At 53.9% G+C, this 21746-nt stretch overlaps 1 protein-coding gene across 10 annotated transcripts in view; it reads left to right on the forward strand.

The window, feature by feature from the left end:
• The window catches only part of Rps6ka2 (ribosomal protein S6 kinase A2), a 297075-nt gene that overhangs the window by 224445 nt on the left and 50884 nt on the right, over positions 1-21746 (forward strand). For all 10 annotated transcript variants that reach the window (XM_048805828.1, XM_048805830.1, XM_048805829.1 and 7 more), the window contains 3 exons: positions 12999-13079; positions 15204-15283; positions 18487-18593. In XM_048805828.1, the coding sequence (XP_048661785.1) occupies positions 12999-13079; positions 15204-15283; positions 18487-18593 (268 nt within the window). The remainder of the gene's footprint in view (positions 1-12998; positions 13080-15203; positions 15284-18486; positions 18594-21746) is intronic.

Raw genomic sequence — 21746 nt, forward strand, 5'->3', positions numbered from 1 at the left:
ACGTGGTGGGCCTGGAAGACAGCTGCCCAGTGAGACCCGGCCCAGGGTCCTCGTGTGTGCTGCTCCGTCTGTGTGGAGGTCAGTGGTTACAGGGCTGGGCTGGGGACACAGCAGCAGTGTGCCTGGTCTTGGCTTCTTCTTGGGTGATGAAAATGTTTTAAAATTGATGGGTGGTGATTGTTCAACTGAACACGCAAAAACCCCTGAATTGTGCACTTTGAATGGGGGAATTGTTTGAAATGTGGATGATCTCAGTAAAGCCCTTGTTTTAAAGGGAGCAATCCTAAATAGCATGGGCCTTTGCTGGCCCACCCTGTGGCTCGGACCAGAGGCAGAGTCTTCCTGTGGTTGAAGATGGAGACTGGGGGCATGCTGGTCCACTCAAGGCAGCCATCTCCCTCCTGCCCCAGACTCCGTGTAGCCTCCGGATCTGAGCAGTGACCCTGGACAGCTCCTCCTGCCCCTCCCAAGACTCCTTTCTCACCCTCAAGTGGGTGCCACCGTGGGCCTCTGGAAGGAAGGGGAGGAAGCAGGGGAGGTGGAATGCTTGAATGCAGGCGGCCAGCCTGGGAAGCTGCCCTGGGCTCGCTCAGGTTGGCCCTGGCCTCTGAATGCGAGAGCCCACCACTGTCTCCTGACTTCTGTCCCCTTGGGTGTGTAAGCCTTCTAAGTGCCCCCGAGAAGTGGCCGCTGACCCGGCTGGTATGGAGCAAGCAGGCGCTGAGTCTGTTTGCAGGTGCCCCACAGGCGGGTGCTCACAGCAGGCGGACCCATTGTCAGGAGCTGGACCAGAATGACAGCAGCAGCTCTGTCCAGGTCACAGGTGACAGGTTGCTGGTACCTTCTGTATTTCACATTTTCATATTTGACTTTTTTTGTATATAAAGTCACTTCTACATATTCTAGAATAGTTTACTTGAGTACGCAGTATCATTTTTGCTTGTGAGAGATCCATGAAAGTGTTACCGCTGTCGACCGGTGACGAGTCCTTGCTCCCCCAATGTTGAAGAATAACACCAGAGAAGCCCGCCGAGGCAAGGTCAGAGTAGAAATTAGAAGTTTATTAAAGGACAGCAGAAAAGACTTCTCCCGGAGGAAGAAGGGGACCCAAGAGGTGGAATCCGTGGAAGTGCGGTTGTCTCCCCTTTTTGTAGTTTTGGTGATGGAATGTAGGTGGGAAGGCCTGAGGGGTGGGACACAGGTGGGCCAAACAAGTAACCTGGGCAGGAAGGACTTCATTATCACTTCTTTGGGATGGGCTATCTCCAAATCTTTGGGGGGCTGTTCCCTGGGTTCCATTAACATTTCTTTGGGGTGGACTTTGGCCTAGGGCCTTTCCAGGACTTCATTAACATTCCATGAGTTGTCCTGCGTTTCCGGAATCATTGTCAGCATGGCCTCCATTTTAGATCTTACTCGGTATTAGACCCGATTTACCTAACTACACTGACTACCTCACTTTAAATCTGGCTTCAAAGGCACAGAAGAACGTAGACATTTTCCATTGCCTTTTGAAGTCAGCTTGAAAGCCAACGTGTTGCATCCCACGCTGTTCTAACTTTCTATAATGGTCCACCACCAAAGAACAGATATTTTTTCCAGAAACCCTGCTGCAGTCTATTTTCTTGACAAGACGGAAGAGGCTCACCGGACAGTGCTTTGTGTGTGGTGGCCCCAGACCTCACGCTGCTGCAGCCGGCCCTGTCATGGGGAGAGCAGGTCCACTTGCACCCCTCCTGCAGATAGATGGACGGCCACCCGCCCAGCCTCAGCCTCACCTCGTGGGTGGAGAAAGGCACTCGCCGCCGAGGCACATGTAAACCCGTTTAGCTCCAACACTTCTGCCTTCCAAGGGCCAAGCTGTTGGAACACCCCGTGGCTCACTGTCCACCTTCATCATACGGCCGGTTTGTGAGCCAGACAACACTCCTGAAGAGCGTGGCCCGGAGCAAAGGGACATTCTGTAACACCACGGTGGTGTTCCCCATCGCCAAGGGCGTGGCCCCAAGAGCACAGGCTGCCCCTGGAGGGAAAGCGCATCACCCTTGAGCAGCAGAGACACCTGAAAAGGGACAGTGAGGGGGCTGGAGGCTGGCAGAAAACATGAGAATCACCGGAGACTGCCCTGTGGGCCTGCAGCTGGTGTCCACGCGACTACAGGGAGGGAAGTGGCCTCTTACTAAGTGTGGGTGTCGAGCGCTGTCACCACCTTTCTTTAAGCAGGTGACAGCCATTTCCAATGTCGTCAACTGCTCCACAGCTGGAGGAGGAAGGAGCTGGCAGGGGTGTTGGTGCTGTGCCCCAGCTCCGTGCCTCAGGACCGTTAGGGTCTTCTGGAAACCCGGGTTCCCACACTCAGGCCTCTCCGCGCAGTGGTTACAGGGAATAGTCCAGGTCGCGGATCCCAAATGTAACGGATCCCGGAGGAGGTTGCCCCCACCCCATGCTGCGAGGGAGTTTGGTTGTTAACGTGCCCCTCGCGGAGGACACCTTCCCAGGCAGGAGACCAGGCGGGAGTGCCCTGACCTCCATTCTAGTAGCGAGTTGAAAGGTGGGGCTGTCCTAAAGGTGGGGCTGTCGCGCCTCAAGACACCTGTATTCTGTGGCCAGTGCTTCTCAATCTTGGCGCCAGCTGGAGTCACCTGGGGCCTTCAAAGCTGCTGCTGTGGGGCCACTGCAGGGGGCCTGAGTGGCTAGTCCAGCGAGGGAATCTAGGGAATCCTAAGCTGCCCTGCACATCCTGCATGCCGTGCATTCACATGTTCGGGATCAGGAAACCAGGACCCTGTGGCCACAGCCAGGGTCACCTTGGGAGCCTTCCTCTCTCGCCACCATCTCCCCAGGACTTGTATCAGTGGGCACCTTCCTCAGTGCATGGAGGGTATGGGGTCAGCAGGCTCTGACAGGAGGGCCATTGTCTACCCCTGGTCCTGTTCTCACTGGAGATTGTCTGCGTTGGAAATGTGGCAGGGCTTCAGGGGTCTAGGTTTCGTTCGTCTGAGTGGGGCAGCCAGGAGGAGGGTGAGCTTCTGCTGCCATCTGATCAGAAAGAATCCTTGGTTAATCCCTCCATGAGGGGCCCGTGTGTCATAAGAGCTGGGAGCTGGGCAGAGACCAGGACGCTCTCCCACACAGTGGTCCGTGGTCTCAGGGCCCCAGGGAGAGAGCTTCTCACATCAAGGTGTCTTCAGCAGGACTTCCCCTGCGTCTTCACGCCTCACCAACGTCTAACCATTTTCTTGCAAGTCCACCCTGCCTGCCCAAAGGCGATCTGCATTCCCCTCTCCGAAGGAGCTAAATCACGTCCTATCTATCCTGGGGACCTCATTGTGGCCAGAGTGCCATGTTGGAGTGAGTGAGGTCTCTGGCAGTTGTAGCAACATTGCACATGCCTCTTGGTGGCTGAGTGGGGAGTCATTGTGGCAGTGTGACAGCAAGCCAGGAGGGAGAGTGACAGGGCAGGACGTCATCAGCCAAAGCCCCTTCTCTGGACATGCCGTGTACTCTGTAAGGAGCAGGGCAGGCTGATCGCGTCACTCTGCAGATGTGCCTGGCGCACACCAGTCTGGGGTAGCCGGCACAGAAGGGCATTGGTGGCATCCCTACTGACCACAACATCCTGAAATGGTCCTGGAGCAGTCGTCTCGGTGCCAACCCCCAGAACCTTATCCTCAGCACCTCAGGATTTGTTTCATTTAGTTAGAAGACATGGAGTCACTCAGAAGCCAAGCTTTAGTCTCTGAGTTCGAACAGATTGCATTTCTGTGCTAACTCACGGTGTCATTTGATTCACGTTTGGTGATTTCAGATTCCTGAGGTATAAGTGCCTCCTCTTACTAGAATTTCAAAAATGAGGAAACTGAGGCAGAATCGGCAAAGACTCAAAATCAGACTGTTTGGAGGTGATGAGGGCCCGGTGCCCGCCCCAGGCCGCCTGCCCACCCAGGGCGTTTCCTCCCAGGGGGCCTGTCCTGGCTGGTGCTCTCTGTTCAGGCACATCTTCCCAGCACATTGTCTAAGATAAAAAGCAAAGGGGGAGTGGTCCCGTGGCCATCTTGGCCACCCTCTGAGCAGCAGATCCCAGGCTGTGCCCCCGGCGGGGCCCTCCCCACTGACAGGCTCTGACTCTCCCTGTTGCCTGTCTGGGCCCCTGGCGTCCCTCAGATGCTGGCATGTCCTGAATCACAGAGACGTTTCATTGCTTCCCCCCACCGTCTGCGCCATGTGAAGGATGACGGACTCACGGTTTATCGCAGAATTCCTTGGTAAAGAAGTGAGTCAAGTACTGTGTCCATCTTCTCTGAAGTGATTCAGTGTAGAGGAGTGAAGAGACCCATTGTGCTGGTCAGCATGGCTTCCTGTCTATTGCTACTATCATCATTATCTATGGTTTTCTCCAATTCCTGAATTTTTTTGTAGTAATTAACTGTAAAAAGTTTCAACCCCTGAACATTTAGCAGCACAGCCACTTGAAGAAGCCGGTGCTCTGCTGAGTCAGATCTCCGTGAGCTGAGAGCTGCCAGGGGGAGATGGGTTCTCACTCTGCTCAGACTCCGTAGTGTCCAGCCACGGCCACACATCGGCAGGAGCTGGGCTCAGCCCAGAGTGGGGTCTGCAGGGTCCCCCGGCCCAGTCTCAAAGCCCCGAGGTCATGCTGTGTCCAACACAAAGCCATCCTCAGGCCTGCGATGGCCATGCCTCCCTGTGGTGACATTGCCCTTCAGCAGCCCACAGAAGCAGGTGCAGAGCATGATCCCTGTGGTCCCCGTGGGCTCTGACCACAGAGCAGTCTTGGCTCACGTTCAGTGTGCTGCTCTCCAGAGGTTTTCCAAGGTGCACTCCCATGGCTGGCATTGCCATCTTCACGGGGCTAGCAGAATCACGTTTGTTTTGTTTCATTTTTATATATAACAATAGAGTGTATTTTGACATATCATACCCACATGAAGTATAACTTCCCATTCTTGTGCAGCCCACAGAAGCAGGTGATCAAGCAGGGCAGAGCATGGTCTGATGTGGAGTTACACTGGTCGTGTATTCATATATGAACATACAAAAGTAATGTCTGACTCATTCCACTGTCTTTCCTGTTCCCATCCCCCACTTCCCTGTCAATGAACTTCTGTTCTTCCCTCTCTACCCACTCATTGTGAGTCAGCATCCACATATCAGAGAGAACATTTGGCCTTTGGTATTTTGGGATTGGCTTATTTCACTTAACATAATAGTATCCAGATCCATCCATTTACCAGCAAATGTCATGAAGTCATTCTTTATAGCTGCTGAGTAATATTTTGTTCTGTATATATATCACAATTACTTTATCCCTTCTTCTGTGGAAGGGCACCTAGGTTGGTTCCATAGCTTAGCTATTTGAATTGAGCTGCTATAAACATGGATGTGGCTGTGTCACTGTAGTTTGCTGATTTTAAGTCCTTTGGGTATAAACTGAGGAGTGGGATAACTAGGTCAAAAGGTGGTTCCATTCTAAGTTTTCTGAGGAATCTCCATACTGCTTTCCGTGGTAGTTGTACCAATTTGCAGTCCCACCAGCAATGTATAAGTATAGGCTCTTCCCCACATCCTCACTAGCACTTATTGTTGTTGTATTCTTGATAATTGGCATTCTGACTGGAGTGAGAAGGAATCTTAGAGTGGTTTTGATTTGCATTTCTCCAATTGTTAGAGAAGTTGAACATTTTTTCACATATTTCTTAACTGAATTTCTCCTTCTTTAAAGGGCTTATTCAATTCCCTTGCTTATTTATTGATTGGGTTATTATTTTGGAGTTTTTTTTTGGTGTCAAGTTTTTTGAGTTCTTTATATGTCCTATAGATTAATGCTATGGTAAAGATATTCTCCCATTCTGTAGCTTCTCTTTTCTCATTCCTTGTTTCCTTTGCTGTGAAGAAGCTTTTTAGTTTGATATCATCCCATTCATTGATTTTACTTCTTGCACTTTAGGAGTCTTATTAAGAAAGTCAGTTCCTAAGCTGACATGATGCAGAGTGGGGCCTACTCTTTCTTCTCATAGGCACAGGGTCTCTGGTCTAATGCCTAGATCTTTGATCCACTTTGAGTTGTGTGCAGGGTGAGAGATTGGGGTCTAATTTCAATTTGTTACATATGGATTTCCAGTTTTCCCAGCACCATTTGTAGAAGAGGCTGTCCTTTCTCCAATGTGTGTTTATGGCACCTTTGTCTAGTGTGAGACAACTGTATTTATGTGGGTCTGTCTCTGTCCTCTGTTGTGTCCCACTGGTCTTCGGGTCTGTTTGGGCACCAGTACCATGCCCTTTCTGTCATTACAGCTCTGTGGTCTAACTTAGGGTCTGGATGTCCTTTCTGTCACTGCAGCTCTGTGATATGACTTAGGGTCTGAAGGTCCTTTCTGACACTGCAGCCCTGTGGTATGACATGGGGTCTGGGGGTCCTTTCTGTCACTGCAGCTCTGTGGTATGACTTAGGGTCTAGAGGTCCTTTATGTCACTGTGTTAGAGTCTGTAAACAAGTCTGGATGGCACCTGGCATTTTGCCAGAGGGAGTGGTTTGTGAAGTAATGCCAGCGAGCCATTAAGTGTGGAGATTCCTTATTGGTTGACTGCTGTATCTAGTTTATGTTAATTAGATAAGCTGTGTGGAATGTATATATACCCCTCCTGTCCTACAATAAACGGCTCCCACTCCTGCTGTATCAATGTACACAAGTTGCTCGTCACCCCCCAGTTATTTTGCTGCAGCCGGACTGCGGCACCACTGCAGCCCTGTGGTCTAACTTGGGGTCTGGGGGCCCTTTCTGTCATGCAGCTCTGTGGTCCTTTCTGGCACTGCAGCTCTGTGGTGTGACTTAGGGTCTGGGGGTCCCCTCTGTCACTGCAGCTCTGTGGTATGACTTAGGGTCTGGGGCCCTTTCTGTCACTGCAGCTCTGTGATATGACTTAGGTCTGGATGTCCTTTCTGTCACTGCAGCTCTGTGATATGACTTAGGTCTTGGGGTCCTTTCTGTCACTGCAGCTCTGTGGTGTGACTTAGGGCCTGGGGGTCCATCTGTCACTGCAGCTCTGTGGTATGACTTAGGGTCTGAGGGCCCTTTCTGTTACTCCAGCTCTGTGGTGTGACTTAGGTTTTGGGTGTCCTTTCTGTCACTGCAGCTCTGTGATATGACTTAGGGTCTGGGTGTCCTTTCTGTCACACCAGCTCTGTGGTATGACTTAGGGTCTGGGGGCCCTTTCTGTCACTGCAGCTCTCTGGTGTGACTTAGGGTCTGAGGTCCTTTCTGTCACTTCAGCTCTGTGGTATGACTTAGGGTCTGGTGGCCCTTTCTGTCACTGCACCTCTGTGATTTGACTTAGAGTCTGGGGGCCCTTTCTGTCACTGCAGCTCTGTGGTGTGACTTAGGGTCTGAGGTCCTTTCTGTTACTGCAGCTCTGTGGTATGACTTATGGTCTGGGGGACCTTTCTGTCACTTCAGCTCTGTGGTATGATTTAGGGTCTGAGGTCCTTTCTGTTACTGCAGCTCTGTGGTATGACTTAGGGTTTGAGGCCCTTTCTGTCACTGCAGCTCTGTGGTATGACTTAGGTTCTTGAGGCCCTTTCTGTCACTGCAGCTCTGTGGTCTAACTTAGGGTCTGGATGTCCTTTCTGTCACTGCAGCTCTGTGGTATGACATAGGGTCTGGGGGCCCTTTCTGTCACTGCAGCTCTGTCGTATGACTTAGGGTCTGGAGCTGTGCTGCCTTCTGCTTCACTCTTCCTGCTAAGGATTGCTAGGGTATTCTGAGCCTTTGTTTTTCACAAGTGAATTCCATGAGTGCTTTTTCCGTTTCTATAAAGAACATCATTGGAATTTTAACCAGAATTGCATTAAATCTGTATAGTGTCTTTGGTAGTATGGCCATTTGGACAATATTGATTCTTCCCTATCCAGGAATATGGGAGGCCTTCCCATCTTCTAAGGTCCTCTTGGGTTTCTGTCCTTGTTGTTGGTAGGTTTTCTGTGGAGGTCTTTCACCTCTTTTGTTAGACTGATTCCCAGTCTGTTCTGTTCGTTGGTGTTGTGAATGGGATAGGCCATGTGAGTGTCTCTGACTAGGCTTTCAGTTTCTGAAACCCACTGACATGGCATCAGTGGAGGGGTGAAGGACCGTCTGCGGGTTTCCTTTTTATTCCTGGTGATTAAATCACCTCAGTTCTTAAGTATCAAAGGGGCAGTGTGAGCGTACTTGGCATCAGAAGATGGGACCTTTGCTTCAGCCTGTTACTCAAAGGTCACTCCTCAGCTGTCAGCCAGGTAGATGCTATGGACCCAGCCTCTTCCTTCCATCCCCAGATGTGGAACACAAATGACGGACACTGGAGAGTGGGCACTAGCCCCGCCAGGCTCCTCCTACTGCTCTGCCAGCAAAGCCGGAGCCCACACACAGTCATCCCCCAGTCACCTTGGGACAGCCAGTGTCAAGCTTGCTGTTTGAGATGCCAAGGGCATTGCTGGGATGATGGCTGTCCTTCAGCATTTTGTTTAGTTTGTCCCTCGCCAGTGTGTGCAACTTGGCGTGGCCAGTTGTGTAGCTGCCATCAGCAGCAGTGAGATCCTGACCTGACGTGGTCACGGCCTTCCCTTCTTCCTCCAGTAGACCCAGTCAGCCTGTGCCCATGATGGCCACTGTGAGCCCAGCACTCTTGTGAAGGTGTGACCTGGTGTGGACACGGCCTTCCCCTCTCTCCCTCCACTAGACCCAGTCAGCATGTGCCGTGACCCTGGCCACTATGAGCTCAGACTCTCAGAACACGTCTCCCCTAGCGGAGGTGATTCACCCCATATATTAACCCACTGTCAGGGCTGGATTCCTGGCTCCTTCCTCTGTGTTTAAGAGGTAATAATAGCCTGAGGGCCCTTTGCCCTCTCTCTGTTTTAAGAGAACTCCGTTTTTTTGTCTTTTAATTGTGTGATCGTTTTAGTTGGCCAGTTTTTAGATGTTTTGTAACTCGACCTATATATCCTGTTATTTCTTCTGCTACTTTCTATTTAAAAAAGAGATTCTGCATCCAGACGTGGGACAAGTATTTACATTAGTTGTGGTTTACGGCTTGGGTTTTAGACATTTAGCCGGGCTTCGCTGTGGTGGTGGTATGGGGAGGAAGGCGCGGGTCGCTGCTCCGGCCGGGCCGCCCTTTGGCAGTTGAATGTGACTTCTTTCCCTGGCTCCCTACCAGGCTCTCTGTGACCTTTGGTTTCCATTACAGTTCTGTGACCAAACGTGTGGCTGCACCTTGTCCTTCATTCCAAATGGATCTGAATTCAAGGACTTCTATCCTGTTTCAAGGATGTTAGATGGGCCTCACCAGAGGCGGAGTCGAGCCGTGCCAGGAGATGGCAGAATGGCTGGAAGGATGCGGCGTCTCCTCTGCCACCCTCCTTCGCCAGGCCACCCCACTGGGAAAGGCAGGGTATGGGGGCTTCTCCCAGAGAGGAGGTGCCTGGGGTGAGAGCAGACCCTCCTGTAGTCCTCCCCAGCCTGGGTCTTGCCATGCAGGAAGCCTGGCCAGGGCCACTGGGGAGGTGCCCCGGATGGAAGCAGAGAGACCCCTCTGGTGGTCTGGAGGGGCAGCCCTGCCTGCTGTGACTCCACCTCGGCCTCAGGCTGAGCGGCCACACTCGTAGTCAGGTCCTTCTCGGGCCTTTGCTTTTCCTCTGAGGCCTTTCACCCACCGGCTCTTCCCAGCCCACATCCTCTGCATCTTGCTCTGGTAGCTCCCTGAAACCCTCCGGGCTCCGCCTGCCGTGCCTCTCGAACCTGCAGCTGGGGAGGGGGGCGGCACTCTCTGCAAGGTCTCCTCTTGCTCTGCTCCTTGCAAGTTGGCGTGGCCAGTTGTGTAGCTGCCATCAGCAGCAGTGAGATCCTTCCTCCAGTAGACCCAGTCAGCATGTGCCCATGATGGCCACTGTGAGCCTGGCACTCTTGTGAAGGTGTGACCTGGTGCTGAGAGCCGGGCACTAGGTCCGAGATCCGTCCTGGAGTCTACCGTACTTTCTTAGGAATTGGGTGGAGTGGAGAGCACCCTAATGCCACCATGGTGCTGGCCACCGTCCTGTGACATCCACCATTGCTGCAGTCACATTTCACAAAGGAGCTCTCATTTTTATATTTTTTTCAAGAACGAATGGATAAACTGTTGTAATAGAAAAGGACATCACAACTTATGAAGTCACACCACAGGCTTTTCAGGGGCACTCATTTCAGTCCCAGGGCTGAACAAAGTCTTTTTTTTTGAGAGAGAGAGAGAGAGAGAGAATTTTAATATTTATTTTTCAGTCTTTCGGCAGACACAACATCTTTATTTGTATGTTGTGCTGAGGATCGAACCCAGGCCGCACGCATGTCAGGCGAGTGCGCTACCACTTGAGCCACATCCCTAGCCTCTGAACAAAGTCTTAATGGCTCCCTGATCACCCCACTGTTGCCCTAGTGCCATCTGCCTGGGCTCCCACATCCTTCGCCCCATGGACAGTCTCCCCGGCCAGCATCCTGTGTCCCTCGCCCTTGGCCACCCACTGCCAAGCAGCATGGGTGTGTTTCTTGATTTCTGTCCCTCTGTCTTCTGCCCTGCCTATTGCTGACTGCAGGGTGGTGCTTCCCCGGTCCTCTCTCCCTCCCCCTGGAGGGAAGCAGTGCCCCCACTGAGGCTCCCAGAAGAGAAAGAGAAGCCCGTGGAATCTACTGTGCAGTGAAGGGGCACCACAGAGGACAGCAGAGGCAGGCAGGGCGCTGGCAGGGGCCGGCTTGGCCAATGCTTCACGTGCTTGTGTGTGGCCTCACCTGCTTCTCACGATGACCTTGGGTGGAGCCATCATCCCTGCTTCTGTGGAAAACCAGCCCACAGTGATGCTGCCCATGGCAAAGCCAAGGTGGAAGCCAGGCCATCGCTCTGTGGTCCTCACTAGGCCACCGCTTGGCACCTTCTCAGACCAGCCAGTGGGAGTGACAGTCATGCATCAAAGACAAAGGTGGGCCCCAGAGAACTGAAGCTCTGCGCGCAGAAGTTAGAACCGAGAGGCAGTAGAACAAGGGTGGGCAGCTGTCCCTGCCACCAGGGTGGGAAAGAACTGTGTTTAAGTCGTGGCGAAGCCAGGGCTCATCACCCGAGCCGCGTGTAGGTGACCCGCAGCACTAGGCGTTGTCACTGTTCACACCCATTCGACTGAAACCCCCATCTTCCTCCTCCCCGTCCCTGCTGGCCGCCACGCTGCCTCAGCCTGGGGCCCTGTTCTGGACGCCACCCAGCCTGGGGCCCTGTTCTGGACGCCACCGTCAGTGGCTCGTGCAGTGTTGTTGTCTGCCTGGCCTACTTCACTTAGTGTCCCTGAAGCCACTTCTGCTTGTGCATTCATCTGCGGGCACACTTGGGTCGCTTCCGCCATCAGCCCTTGGGAGTAGAGCTGCTGTGAACAGGTACAAATGCCTCTCCAGCCACAGCTTTTGCAACTTTAGGATGTGCGCCCTGGAGTGGCACTCCGGATCACGCCCTCTTTCTGTCAGCCTTGAGGAGCCAGCAAGCTGTTTCCAGTGGCTGCGCCCCGTTACTATCCCCTGGCAGTGCTGGGTGTCCGGTTTCCCCAGCCTCACTGACAGTGGTTCAGGTCCACCTGGTTATTTTGAGGGTTGTTGTTATCATACCACCCTTGGGGAGGGACTTCTTAAATAAAACTTCAGGGGTGCCTGTCACAAGTCCAGAGTGGGGGTGAATCTAAGTGCCTGGCCCAGGGACTGGCTCCGTTGGACTTGTCCGAACAGAAGCATCTGAAGAACTTTCCGCCCTCCCCTTGGGAGGCCCCGGGAGGTCAGGGGCTGCTGCCCTGGGTGTGCCGTCACTTGTCCGTCTTGACACTCTTCTCCTCAGTAGCCATCTTTCTCTGTTTGTGGTTTGTTTTTCCTTAGAACTTCATTGTCTGCACTTCCAGGTGGCTAAGCTTGAGACAGTGAGAACACAACGGAGTGATGCTGTAATTGTGTGAAACACACTGGATTAAAATATGTATCTATGGTCCGTGTCTCCCGTGGAGAGAGAGGCAAGCTTCCCTTGATTTCTCTTCTATCAGAAAGGCCAAATTGCTGTGCACGACTCAGGGGTGGGTCATTATGTGTGATCCTTGGCGCATACGTGTGATCCATACATCCTTGGATAAAAGAGCGCCAGGAAATGCACAGGCCATGCTCTCAAAATATCACCCCACAGGTTGCTTTTCGCTTAGGAAGGGACTTGCAGGCCTGTGTGGAGGAGGGATGGCACTCGCCACTGTAACCGCCCTGAGCACTGCCCGGCGGGCAGCCCAGCAGCTCCTCCCACTGCCAGGCCATCCAGGCGGAGCATCACCTACTCACCACATCGTCCAGGCTCGTTCCTCCAAAGCCCCAAGCCTGACCTCAGTTCACAGGAAGTGCAGGGGTCAAAGAACCCACTGAACCACAATCAGACAGTCCGCAGCGTGGACCATTCTGCAAGAAAACTACCCTGGACCTCCCAAAAAGTCCAGGGGGGAAACGGTGTAGAACTTTTCTAGAAGCAAAATAAATAAAGCAGTTGAGCAGTCAGCGAGCGTGTGACCTTGACTGGATCCTGAGCTGGAAAGAACAAGGGCTGGAAAGAAGAATGGCGTGGGGGTGTTAAGCCTGGACTGGATTCAGGTGGTATCAGGAAGCAGCTGGTAGTTTTCTGGATGTTACTCTAGATTAGGGAGATATGTGCAAGTGCACCTAAGGGTACAATGTCTGGGTGCTTACAATTTATTTTCAGTGATTTTGTCGAGAGAGAGGGGGCAAATTTAAGAGCATGTCAATATTTGTTAAATCAAGCTGGAGGACATAGGGGCGGTCATCTTATCGTTTCGAGTCTTGTGTATGTTTGAAAACCGGAACAATGACTTTATCTAGTATTTGGTGCTCCGTGTTCCTCTGAACTCCAAGTCCACCTCTTGAAAGCCCTTTGCCTCTGTTCTGCAGTCCGGGACCGGGTGAGGTCGAAGATGGAGAGAGACATCCTGGCAGAGGTGAACCACCCCTTCATCGTGAAGCTGCACTACGGTAAGTGGGCCATCAGCGGACACACCTGAGAGGACCAGGGCCACCCTCGCCAGGTCAGGGGCAGCCGAAGGAACAGCAGATCAGACAGAGGAAAGTCTTCCTGGTGTTGTAGACACTTCCCTGTCATGGATGAAGCCATCCGAGTCCCAACCCTTGATCTTCTTTGAGTTTTTTTTTCCCCTAAGAGATAGATGCCCTGTTTTCATTCCAAGGCTGTCCGTTATTATTAAACTGTCACCATTGACAGTCGGCTCGAAGGTCTGACCTACACTGGGATGAACCACAGCATGTTTGTGTCGTAGTTTGTGAACCAGTGGTTTGTTTAAGCTACAAGTGTTCAACCACCTTTTAAGCAGATGCTGTGTTTCAAGCCTCCTAGAGACAGTGGCCCCTGTGCCCTCAGAAGCATCCCTCAGGCAGGCAGGCGATCATTGCATCTTCTGAGGCTCAGGTCAAGTAATCTGCTGGAGGCCGTGCCCGCTTTGCACGCAGCGCCTCTCCACTTGCTCTCTGCCCTGCGTCTCCTCAGAGGAGCCGTGAATAAAAACTTCAAATCAAAACGATCTAAAGTCATGGTGCCTTGAAGTCACGCCGCACCACACCCCTCTGATGATTACGTGAATAGAGTGCAGCAAAGAGCAACCAAGCTGGTCCCTTGCCGCTGGCTTCAGGGTTCCAGGGCAGGCGTGTGAGGGGACAAGTGAGGCCCGTGCACATCGGAAGTGAAGGTGTGACCATCAGGACAGGGTGAGGCAACTCCCAGCTCTTCCCAGGCTGATTCCTGGTAATACTCCGAAAGCCATCCAGTCCTGTGTGCAAGTCACGTGGCCCGTCCATTCAGAAATAATGAAACCCAGCATGCACTATGGACCCAGAGAGGCCAGAGGACCTCTGCCCCCTCTGGACAGTGGGCAGCTCCAGCTCTGATGTCCCCTGTGCGGTGGGCAAGGCGGGACAGGCTGGCCTTCTCCCTCCCACCCCCACTGCTGCTGATGGGCTGGGGTCAGGTCCCATCCACCTGCCACTTGAGACGGCCCCCAGGGATACTTCTGGAGAGATTTAGAAATGGGCATCTTGCAGAAGCTTCTCAGCAGGCCCTCTGCATTACACCCCCTGTGGTCCATCACAAGACCAGCCACTTCCTCAGATGAAACTAAAATCCACACTTCAGCTTTCACAGTTCCAACAAAGCGTCCTCCAGCTAGAGCCTGTGACTCTAAAGCCCTGCATGATGATGCTTCTAGCACTGACTTTTAGAAAACCAAAGGCTTTCAGACGCAGAGACCTCAGGACCCCTTCCGGCTGTACTTGCGCTGCGTATAAACAATGACAGCCATCCCTAGACTGGACTGGCTGTCCCAGCCAGTAGCCTCTCACTAACTCCAACCTGGCTGTCGCAGCCTCTCACTAACCTGGACTAGTGTCCGTGGATGGCCCCTCCCTAACCTGGCCTGGCCTTCACAGTGAACCGACCCTCCCGAACCTGGGCCTGCAGTCACAGCAGTAGTAATGGTGGCTGGTTCTTCCAGACCCTCCAGTGTCCACTCCTTCGTGCTGACCACTGAGCATGGACAGGAGCTGTGTGGACACTCTGTAGCCTGAAACAAATCTAAAATTGTCAGGCATAGTAACCAAACTGAGGACAGGAGCCCTAGTCACAACACAAATAGGGTGACCAGTCACCAGCACTGCCATAAAAGAAGTCAGAGGCTGGTCCGAGCACTGAGCTGTGGGAGTGTGGCTGTGGTGGTCGGAGCCCTGCTCGCCTGCCCAGCCAGCCCAGAGTCCCCGTCTGAAGAACCAGCTGCAAGCCAGGCCTGTCGCTCGCTAGACGCGGTGGGAGGGCAGGCTGGATGTGTAGGTGCCTTTCCCTCTGAACCCGCACCTCCCTTCATGATTCAGGAGGCAAAGGAAAGGAGGGAGGGAAAGAAGTGTCTCAATACCTACAAAACTGGGACCAGAATGTGGTCTCCTGCCCCCTTCCCTGGGCTCCCCTGCGCTTCTGAGTGACAGCTTGCAGGTTAAGTAGACATGTTTGCCCAAGAGAAGCTGGGAACTGGAAACTGACCATGTCAGGGAGAGCAGAGTCCACCCCTGCAGCTCTCAGCCGTGTCTCCCCCACAGCCTTTCAGACGGAAGGAAAGCTCTACCTGATCCTGGACTTCCTGCGGGGAGGCGATCTCTTCACCCGGCTGTCCAAAGAGGTGGGCTTCCCTCCATGAATTCCCTCCGCAAATGTCTGTCTGGGAGGGAAAGAGAGGAGGCAGGGGGTGCCGTGTGAGTGCTGGGTGTGCTTGGTGTGGGGGGTATGTGTGTTGGGTGTACATGATGCTTGGTGTGTGTGTGCTGTGTGAGTGTTGGGTGTGCGTTAAGGGTGTGTGTGGGGGTGTTGGTTGTTGTTCAAGAGCCCGCACAAGCTGCAGGAGTGCTTTGTCCTTGGAAGGTGTTGGGAACAGGGTTTCTCCAGAGATCCTACGGAGCTCTGAAGCCTCGGTCCACCATTAACTGTCCAGGTGGAGCAGCTGGAAGCCCATGGCTAGTTGAAGGTGACAGTTGGGACATAGCGGCTCCTGCTTTCATCCTAGGAAGATGTAGTCAGCTCAACGTGTCCCATCCTCTGGGGCAGGCCTTCCATGCAGTCTGCTCAGGAGCATCTGGTCAGGTCTGCCTGAGTCCCATGAGCTTTCCCAACCCCAGGGTCTACTTTGACCTCCAGCACCTCCAACAGGCGTGTTCCAGAATGCTGCTCAGGGCACCAGAGAGGCACTGAGGCCCTCATGACTGGAGGGTGCTGAGCTCTGCAGAGGGAGAAAGCCAGAATGGTGCCCAGGTCAGTGGTAGTGAGAGAGGAGAGCTGCCGACAGGGAGAGAGCCCTACTGGAGGGAGACCGGATCTACAAGCATGAGCTGCCCCTCCCATTCCTTCAGTTAGCTAGCAAAACCGCCAGTGTGTGCTTGTCCCTGATCAGCTAGAACAAAAGCGCTGAAATGTCACCAGGCTCCAAGACCCACACCATGTGCCCACACCTGACTCATGGCTAGATGGCTTAGCCACGAGAAACATTCTGAACCCAAAGGCCCCAGGACGGACACAGCACTTGATTTCACGACAGCTCACCTGAGAACCTGCCGCTTCTCCCCAGGAAGACCCTAGGTAGTCAGAGGCTCAGGGCGCACCACTTGCCGCCTCTTCCCTGAGAGGTGAGGGTTGTCCCACCTGCCTCTCGGGGGTGCAGGCCTCGGCTTTGCTGTCCTTTAGTCAGTCCTTGCTCATGACTGTCTTCAACGTATCCTGAGATTGTTTTCAGTGGCGCAGGTCAAGAACCCAGCAGAGGTCCCACTGCCTAGTTGGGCCCAGTGACCGTGATGCTGGGCTTTTCACCGGAGCGAGTCCAAGTGGTACCGCTTCCTACAGAGCAGAGGGTGGCGGCACAGGGGCGCACAGTTCAGGGGACCAGCGTCTACCCTGGAGTCCTCCTCCCCGCGGGGCGGGGTTTATTTGCTTCTGCCTTTTCCTCCTCCTCCTGTTCTTCAGCAGCGGCTCCCTGCCTCGCTTAGAACTCCAGATGGGCAGTAGACGAAGGTGGCGGCTCCTCCAGCAGGGAGGGGTCCCAGAAACCCTGAGAGGGCTGCTCTCCCTGTTGACCCGCAGCTCCCAGGAGAGTAGTGCCGTGTGCATGTGGGGCTTCCTGTGCTATGGGAAGATAGGGGGCTGGAGGACTCTGACCCCCTTCTAGAAAAAAGCCCGGTCAGTGCGGGTGCCTGTCCTCGAGCCGGTTTCCCAAGAGGCTGGATCTTGGGCATCTGCCAATTCCTCTCTGATATCTATAGGTTTGGTCCCACCCATCTCATCCAGGGGAAGTCAGCCCGCCTGGGGTCTGCTTTTGTCCAGTGTCTAGTGGGATGCTCTGTGGTTGTCTCCCAGAACAAAAGGCAACAGTAATCACCAAGAACCCTTAACAAAGGGGTGTGACAATGTGACCATGGGAGCATAATCGGCTTTACAGGGGAGTAGAAAGAACTGTGTGGGATGCATACACCTGTGCTTGGAGTCCTCCTTCCAGAGCCCTGGACAGCATCCTGCCACCTGCAGGTCACCTTGACTGCCTCGAAGGCGCTCACAGGCATGGGGAAGTTGCTTGTCATCGAGATGTGCCCTAAGACTCGGACAGCAGAGCTGTGTAGCCACCCTGAGTACCAAAGTGCCCGCCGGCCACAGTGGCCTGTTCCCAGCTAGACAGGTTCAGTGGGGGGAGAATGTGACAGTGGCAGAGGCTGAATGAGCCAGCCCAGTGGGTGTGTCATGCAGTGCAGAGAAGAGCCCCCAGCCAGGAAAGGCACTGGTCACAGCTGGGAGGGGGATGGGCTCCGTGACTGCAGAGCAGCAGGGCTGGCGGCACCTGGCAGGCACCTGCAGAAGTCTGCAGCCCTGACTGGAAGTGTCCCTTAGGGAGCCGAGGACCTTCTTGGCCTATGTCACCCTTGCCCCTAGTCTCCTACTGCCCTCATTCCGATTCCATGTGCACCAGGAACCCTGCCGCATGCGGACCTGCCTTTCAGGGGTGTAGGCCTTGGTGGAAGGTGGGCAGGGCTCCAGTACAGTCTGTAGGAGAGAAAGTTTCCAATACAGTTTCAGGGAGAAAGCAGTAATGTGGACCTCGGTCTCCGCAGCACTCATTTCTCGCGGGGAACTTACACGATGGTTTGTGATAAGGGTTCGGCTTCCCACTGATGTGACTACAAAAGCCTGTTCTAATACCTGGCAGCTAGGTTGGTGGTGCAAGGCCTCCTACACAGTTTAGCTGGCCCGAATGAGGTTCTAGACACTTAGGCAACACTGAGGGCATCCCAGCTGGGTCAGTGCCGAGCCTGGGCTGCCCCAGCCACTAGAGAGCCAGGAGCATGGCTGCCACCCCTGACACCTACGAGCCCTCTCCCTCAGGCTCCTGGGCAAGAAGAAGCACGTGTGTGCACTTGGTAGCACTGAGCCCTCGAGCAGTGTTTGCATCAGCCCAAGCGGGAAGACACAAGGTGAAAGGGAGAGAGATGAGGTGGAGACCGTTTCCCGCTCCTCACCTGACCTTCACAGTATGGCTTGGTTATTTATTGAGAAACACTCATATTAAAATATAAACCCAGAGAAACTCTGTGGGGCTGGGTGATTTGTGGGGGTGAGGAGGTTAGGCTGGGAGGAAGGAGCTGCATCAAGGGTTGGCCACGATGCTGCTGTCCTCCGTGCCTCGAGACCATGAGCAGAGCTCACCTTCCCACTGGAAAGCCAGAGGGTGCTGGGGGAGCCCAGGACTTGCACACGGGAGCCTTCTGGGATGGGTGCTGCTCTCCCTGGTGGGATATGCAAAACCAGCGGCTGTGGAGCAGGCAGGACGTCTCTTCTCCCTCTCACTAGGTGATGTTCACAGAGGAGGATGTCAAGTTCTACTTGGCTGAGCTGGCCTTGGCCCTGGACCACCTGCACGGCCTGGGGATCATCTACAGGGACCTGAAGCCCGAGAAGTGAGTGAGACCCAGCCGGGTCTGAGTGGCCGTCGGTTGGTGTTCTCCCCAGGGGCGCATTCCAGACAGCGGTCTAGGGACGGTCTCACGCTGGCCCTTCCCACACTGGAACCCCGAGTGGGGTGAACAGATGCCACCTCCCCGCCCTGCAAAGGGGCACAGCTACACGTGGGGCCCCGCTGGCTTTTGTAGGAAGTTCCTGGGCCCATTTGCACCTCACAGGTTCACGTGCGGGCTGCACAGGTGGGGCTGGCCAGGTGGAGGTAAGCCCACAGCTCTGCTTTCCTGTCCCAGCCCCCCAGCAGGGTGCCTCTGCCCTGAGGAGCCTCAGACTACGCCTGACCCTCCCCTCCCCCTCCACTGGGCTCCACTCAGGGAGCCCTTTCCTCGACTACCCAGAGCCCAGGGGCCCATGGTCCAGTGGCTCCTCTTGGAAATGGGCCCTTTTCTAGGTGACAGCTCAGCTTTCCCGAGAGCTCACCCAAGAGACAGTGGCCCCGAGTAGCCAGGCCAAGATCCCACTAAGATTTGTGGGTCTTCTGTGATGACGATGATCTGTCATATTATTATTATAGATAATTTGCTAATCCAGTCTGAATTTAACCACTAGCGTCCTTCCCAGGTCTTTTCTCATGTGTGCTGTTTGGAGCTGACTCAGAGCTGTCGGCTCCAAGTGGCCCATTTAGGGGACAGACCAGTAGTTGTGCCTGAGAAAACCATGGTCCCCCATGTTTTTCTCCCTCTCACCTGTGAGGCTGAGCAGCATAGCCCAGACCTGTGTCACTTGGTGAGGCCACAGCGTGGGCCTGCCAGAGAGCCCAGCCCATGCCCTGAGGCCCCCAGCTCAGGGGTGGGCACAAGCCCCTGCTCTCATTCCCATTCCCACCTGCCCTGAGCTGAGAGAGACCATCTCTTCTGAAGTCTGCTTTGTTAGACAGGGCTGTCTCTGTGGGGCTGTCTGGGTTCTGTGATGTTGAGCACATCTGCCCGGGTGTACACTGCATGGCTCTGACTTACTCCCGGTCAGTACAATCTTACTGGCCATGTTATAAAAACATCTGCAGATGACCATAGAAGGCCCTGTCCTGAGTAGTCCACAGGAGGAGCAGTGGCTCTTGACCACCCTGTCTCCTCACGCAGCAGATGCAGGAGGCCACCTGCCATCTCAGAGCCAAGTTGACTGTGTGTCCCACAGTGCACTGTACCCTGGGCCCCCCTTCTAACATCCCTGGTCAGGAGGTGACAGCAGGAGCCTGGCCTGTCCCTTCAAGTTAATCTCACTTAATTGCCCTCTGGCTCGTGAGCCTTGAGTTGTCAATGTCTGTGCTGACAGCCGCGATGGAACCCTGTGAGCACCAAGCCTGCGCCCCTATCCAGGCAGGGAGAGCGGCTCTTGGTCTTTTCTGAAGGACACAGAGATCCTTACAGCTGAAAACAGTGATGTTTAATTGCTGGGTGAAGAAGGCTTTGCTGTTCATTTAGAATTACTAGGGACTGAATCTTGAAAGTTGCTTAATTCTGGGCCAAGATGGAATACAACCAAAAGGCAAAGACAAAGACATTTGCTTCCTTAATCATAGCATATCATCTTAGTTCACGTGCTGCACCTTTTCCTTCACATTGCCACGTACAGCGGCTGTTCTCTGACTCCATGGCAGATTTCCCCCGCTGTGTTAACATACAGACAACATAAGATTTGCCACCTTACCCTGGCTTTGTGCCAAGTTTGGTGGCACCAAGCACATTTCCAGTGTTGTGCTGCCATCGCCAGCACCCATCTTCAGGGCTCAAATCACCCCACGGAGCTGGAACTGTCCCCACTACTCACTAACCCACAGCCCTCCGTCCACCCCTGGTAGTCGCCATTCTGCTTTCTGTCTCTGAATTTGGTGACTCAAGGGACCGCCTAAGAGTGGAATCGCACAGCGCACAGCGCTTTGTCTTTGTGACTGGAGACTTCATGCAGCATAGTGTCCTCAAGATTCGTCCTTGCAGTGGCCTGGGCAGTTTCCTTCCTTTTCAGATTGATGTCACGTGTGTGACATCTGAGTGTGGCTTTTGTTTCTAGCTCACTTCCAGTCTCTTTAGGGCTGGGCTGCCACCTCCCAGGACCTCTAGGAACAGGATTTAATGATAATCCAAAAAGTAGAGAGAGAGGTGGGAGTGTCGGGTCTCAAGATATCATCCCTGGACTCCAGCTGCTGTCCCAGGGAGGGGGGGGCTCCTTGGTGGCCCAGGGCCCCACTCGCAGCCCATCTCCACTCCCTACAGTGGAGCACACTGTGCCTGAGCAGGGCCACTGTGACCAGCAGAAAACTTTCAACTCACGGTGTGACCGGGGCTGGATGAGAATGAGATGGGCCAGCGGCTCACAGGGTGCCAAGCTGACACCAGTTCTTGTCACAAGATAAAGCTGGGGAACCCCAGGATCTGAGGCCCACACTTGCGCACAAGACCCATTAGAGGCTGGGTCCCAAGAGATGGAACCAGGTCCCAGTGGGCCCAGGTATTCCTGGAACCTTCTCTTCCACATGCAGAACAGGTAGAAGGTTCCAGCCATTCCTGGGTGTCAACAAGATCTAAACCTGCAGACCCCAGGCTCACACATGAGCAGGAGCCCTCCAGCTGCTCTCCTAGCTGGCAGGCGCGGGCAGGAATGGGCAGGGAGGTGGCCATCCAAGGACCTGCCTCGTGCAGCAGGTGCTGCCCTCTGGCTGGTGCTGGTTGCAGATGCCCAAGCTAACGGGGGTGACAGCCAGCGTCTCACTGGGGGGTTCTTCCTCCTGCCGAGGAGGGTGTAAACTACCTGAAAACTTACAGTCAAGATAATTAGTGAAGAACACAATACAAAGAGTCGGAAATACATTTACAAAAGCGGAGCACTGGATATGATCCAGTCCACACAAGAGCTGGAACTAGACAAAGGAAATGTGGCTCCGGAAGTTTATTTAAGGGGTACATCAAAGGCAGGGGTAAGGTTTCAAGGGCAGAGCCATGCGTGATGTCTTGAAGTTGGCAGGATGATTGGCATCTTAGCAGGTCACACCCATCTCAGGTGCTGTGTGGTACATGGTGGAGCAGGATAGAAATCCACAATGTCCCTGGACAATTGGCCAGAGAAAATGTCCACTGGTCATTCCCAGACACCAGATG

This window comes from Marmota marmota, unplaced genomic scaffold (assembly GCF_001458135.2).
Source record: "Marmota marmota marmota unplaced genomic scaffold, marMar, whole genome shotgun sequence".
Classification (NCBI taxonomy): domain Eukaryota; kingdom Metazoa; phylum Chordata; class Mammalia; order Rodentia; family Sciuridae; genus Marmota; species Marmota marmota.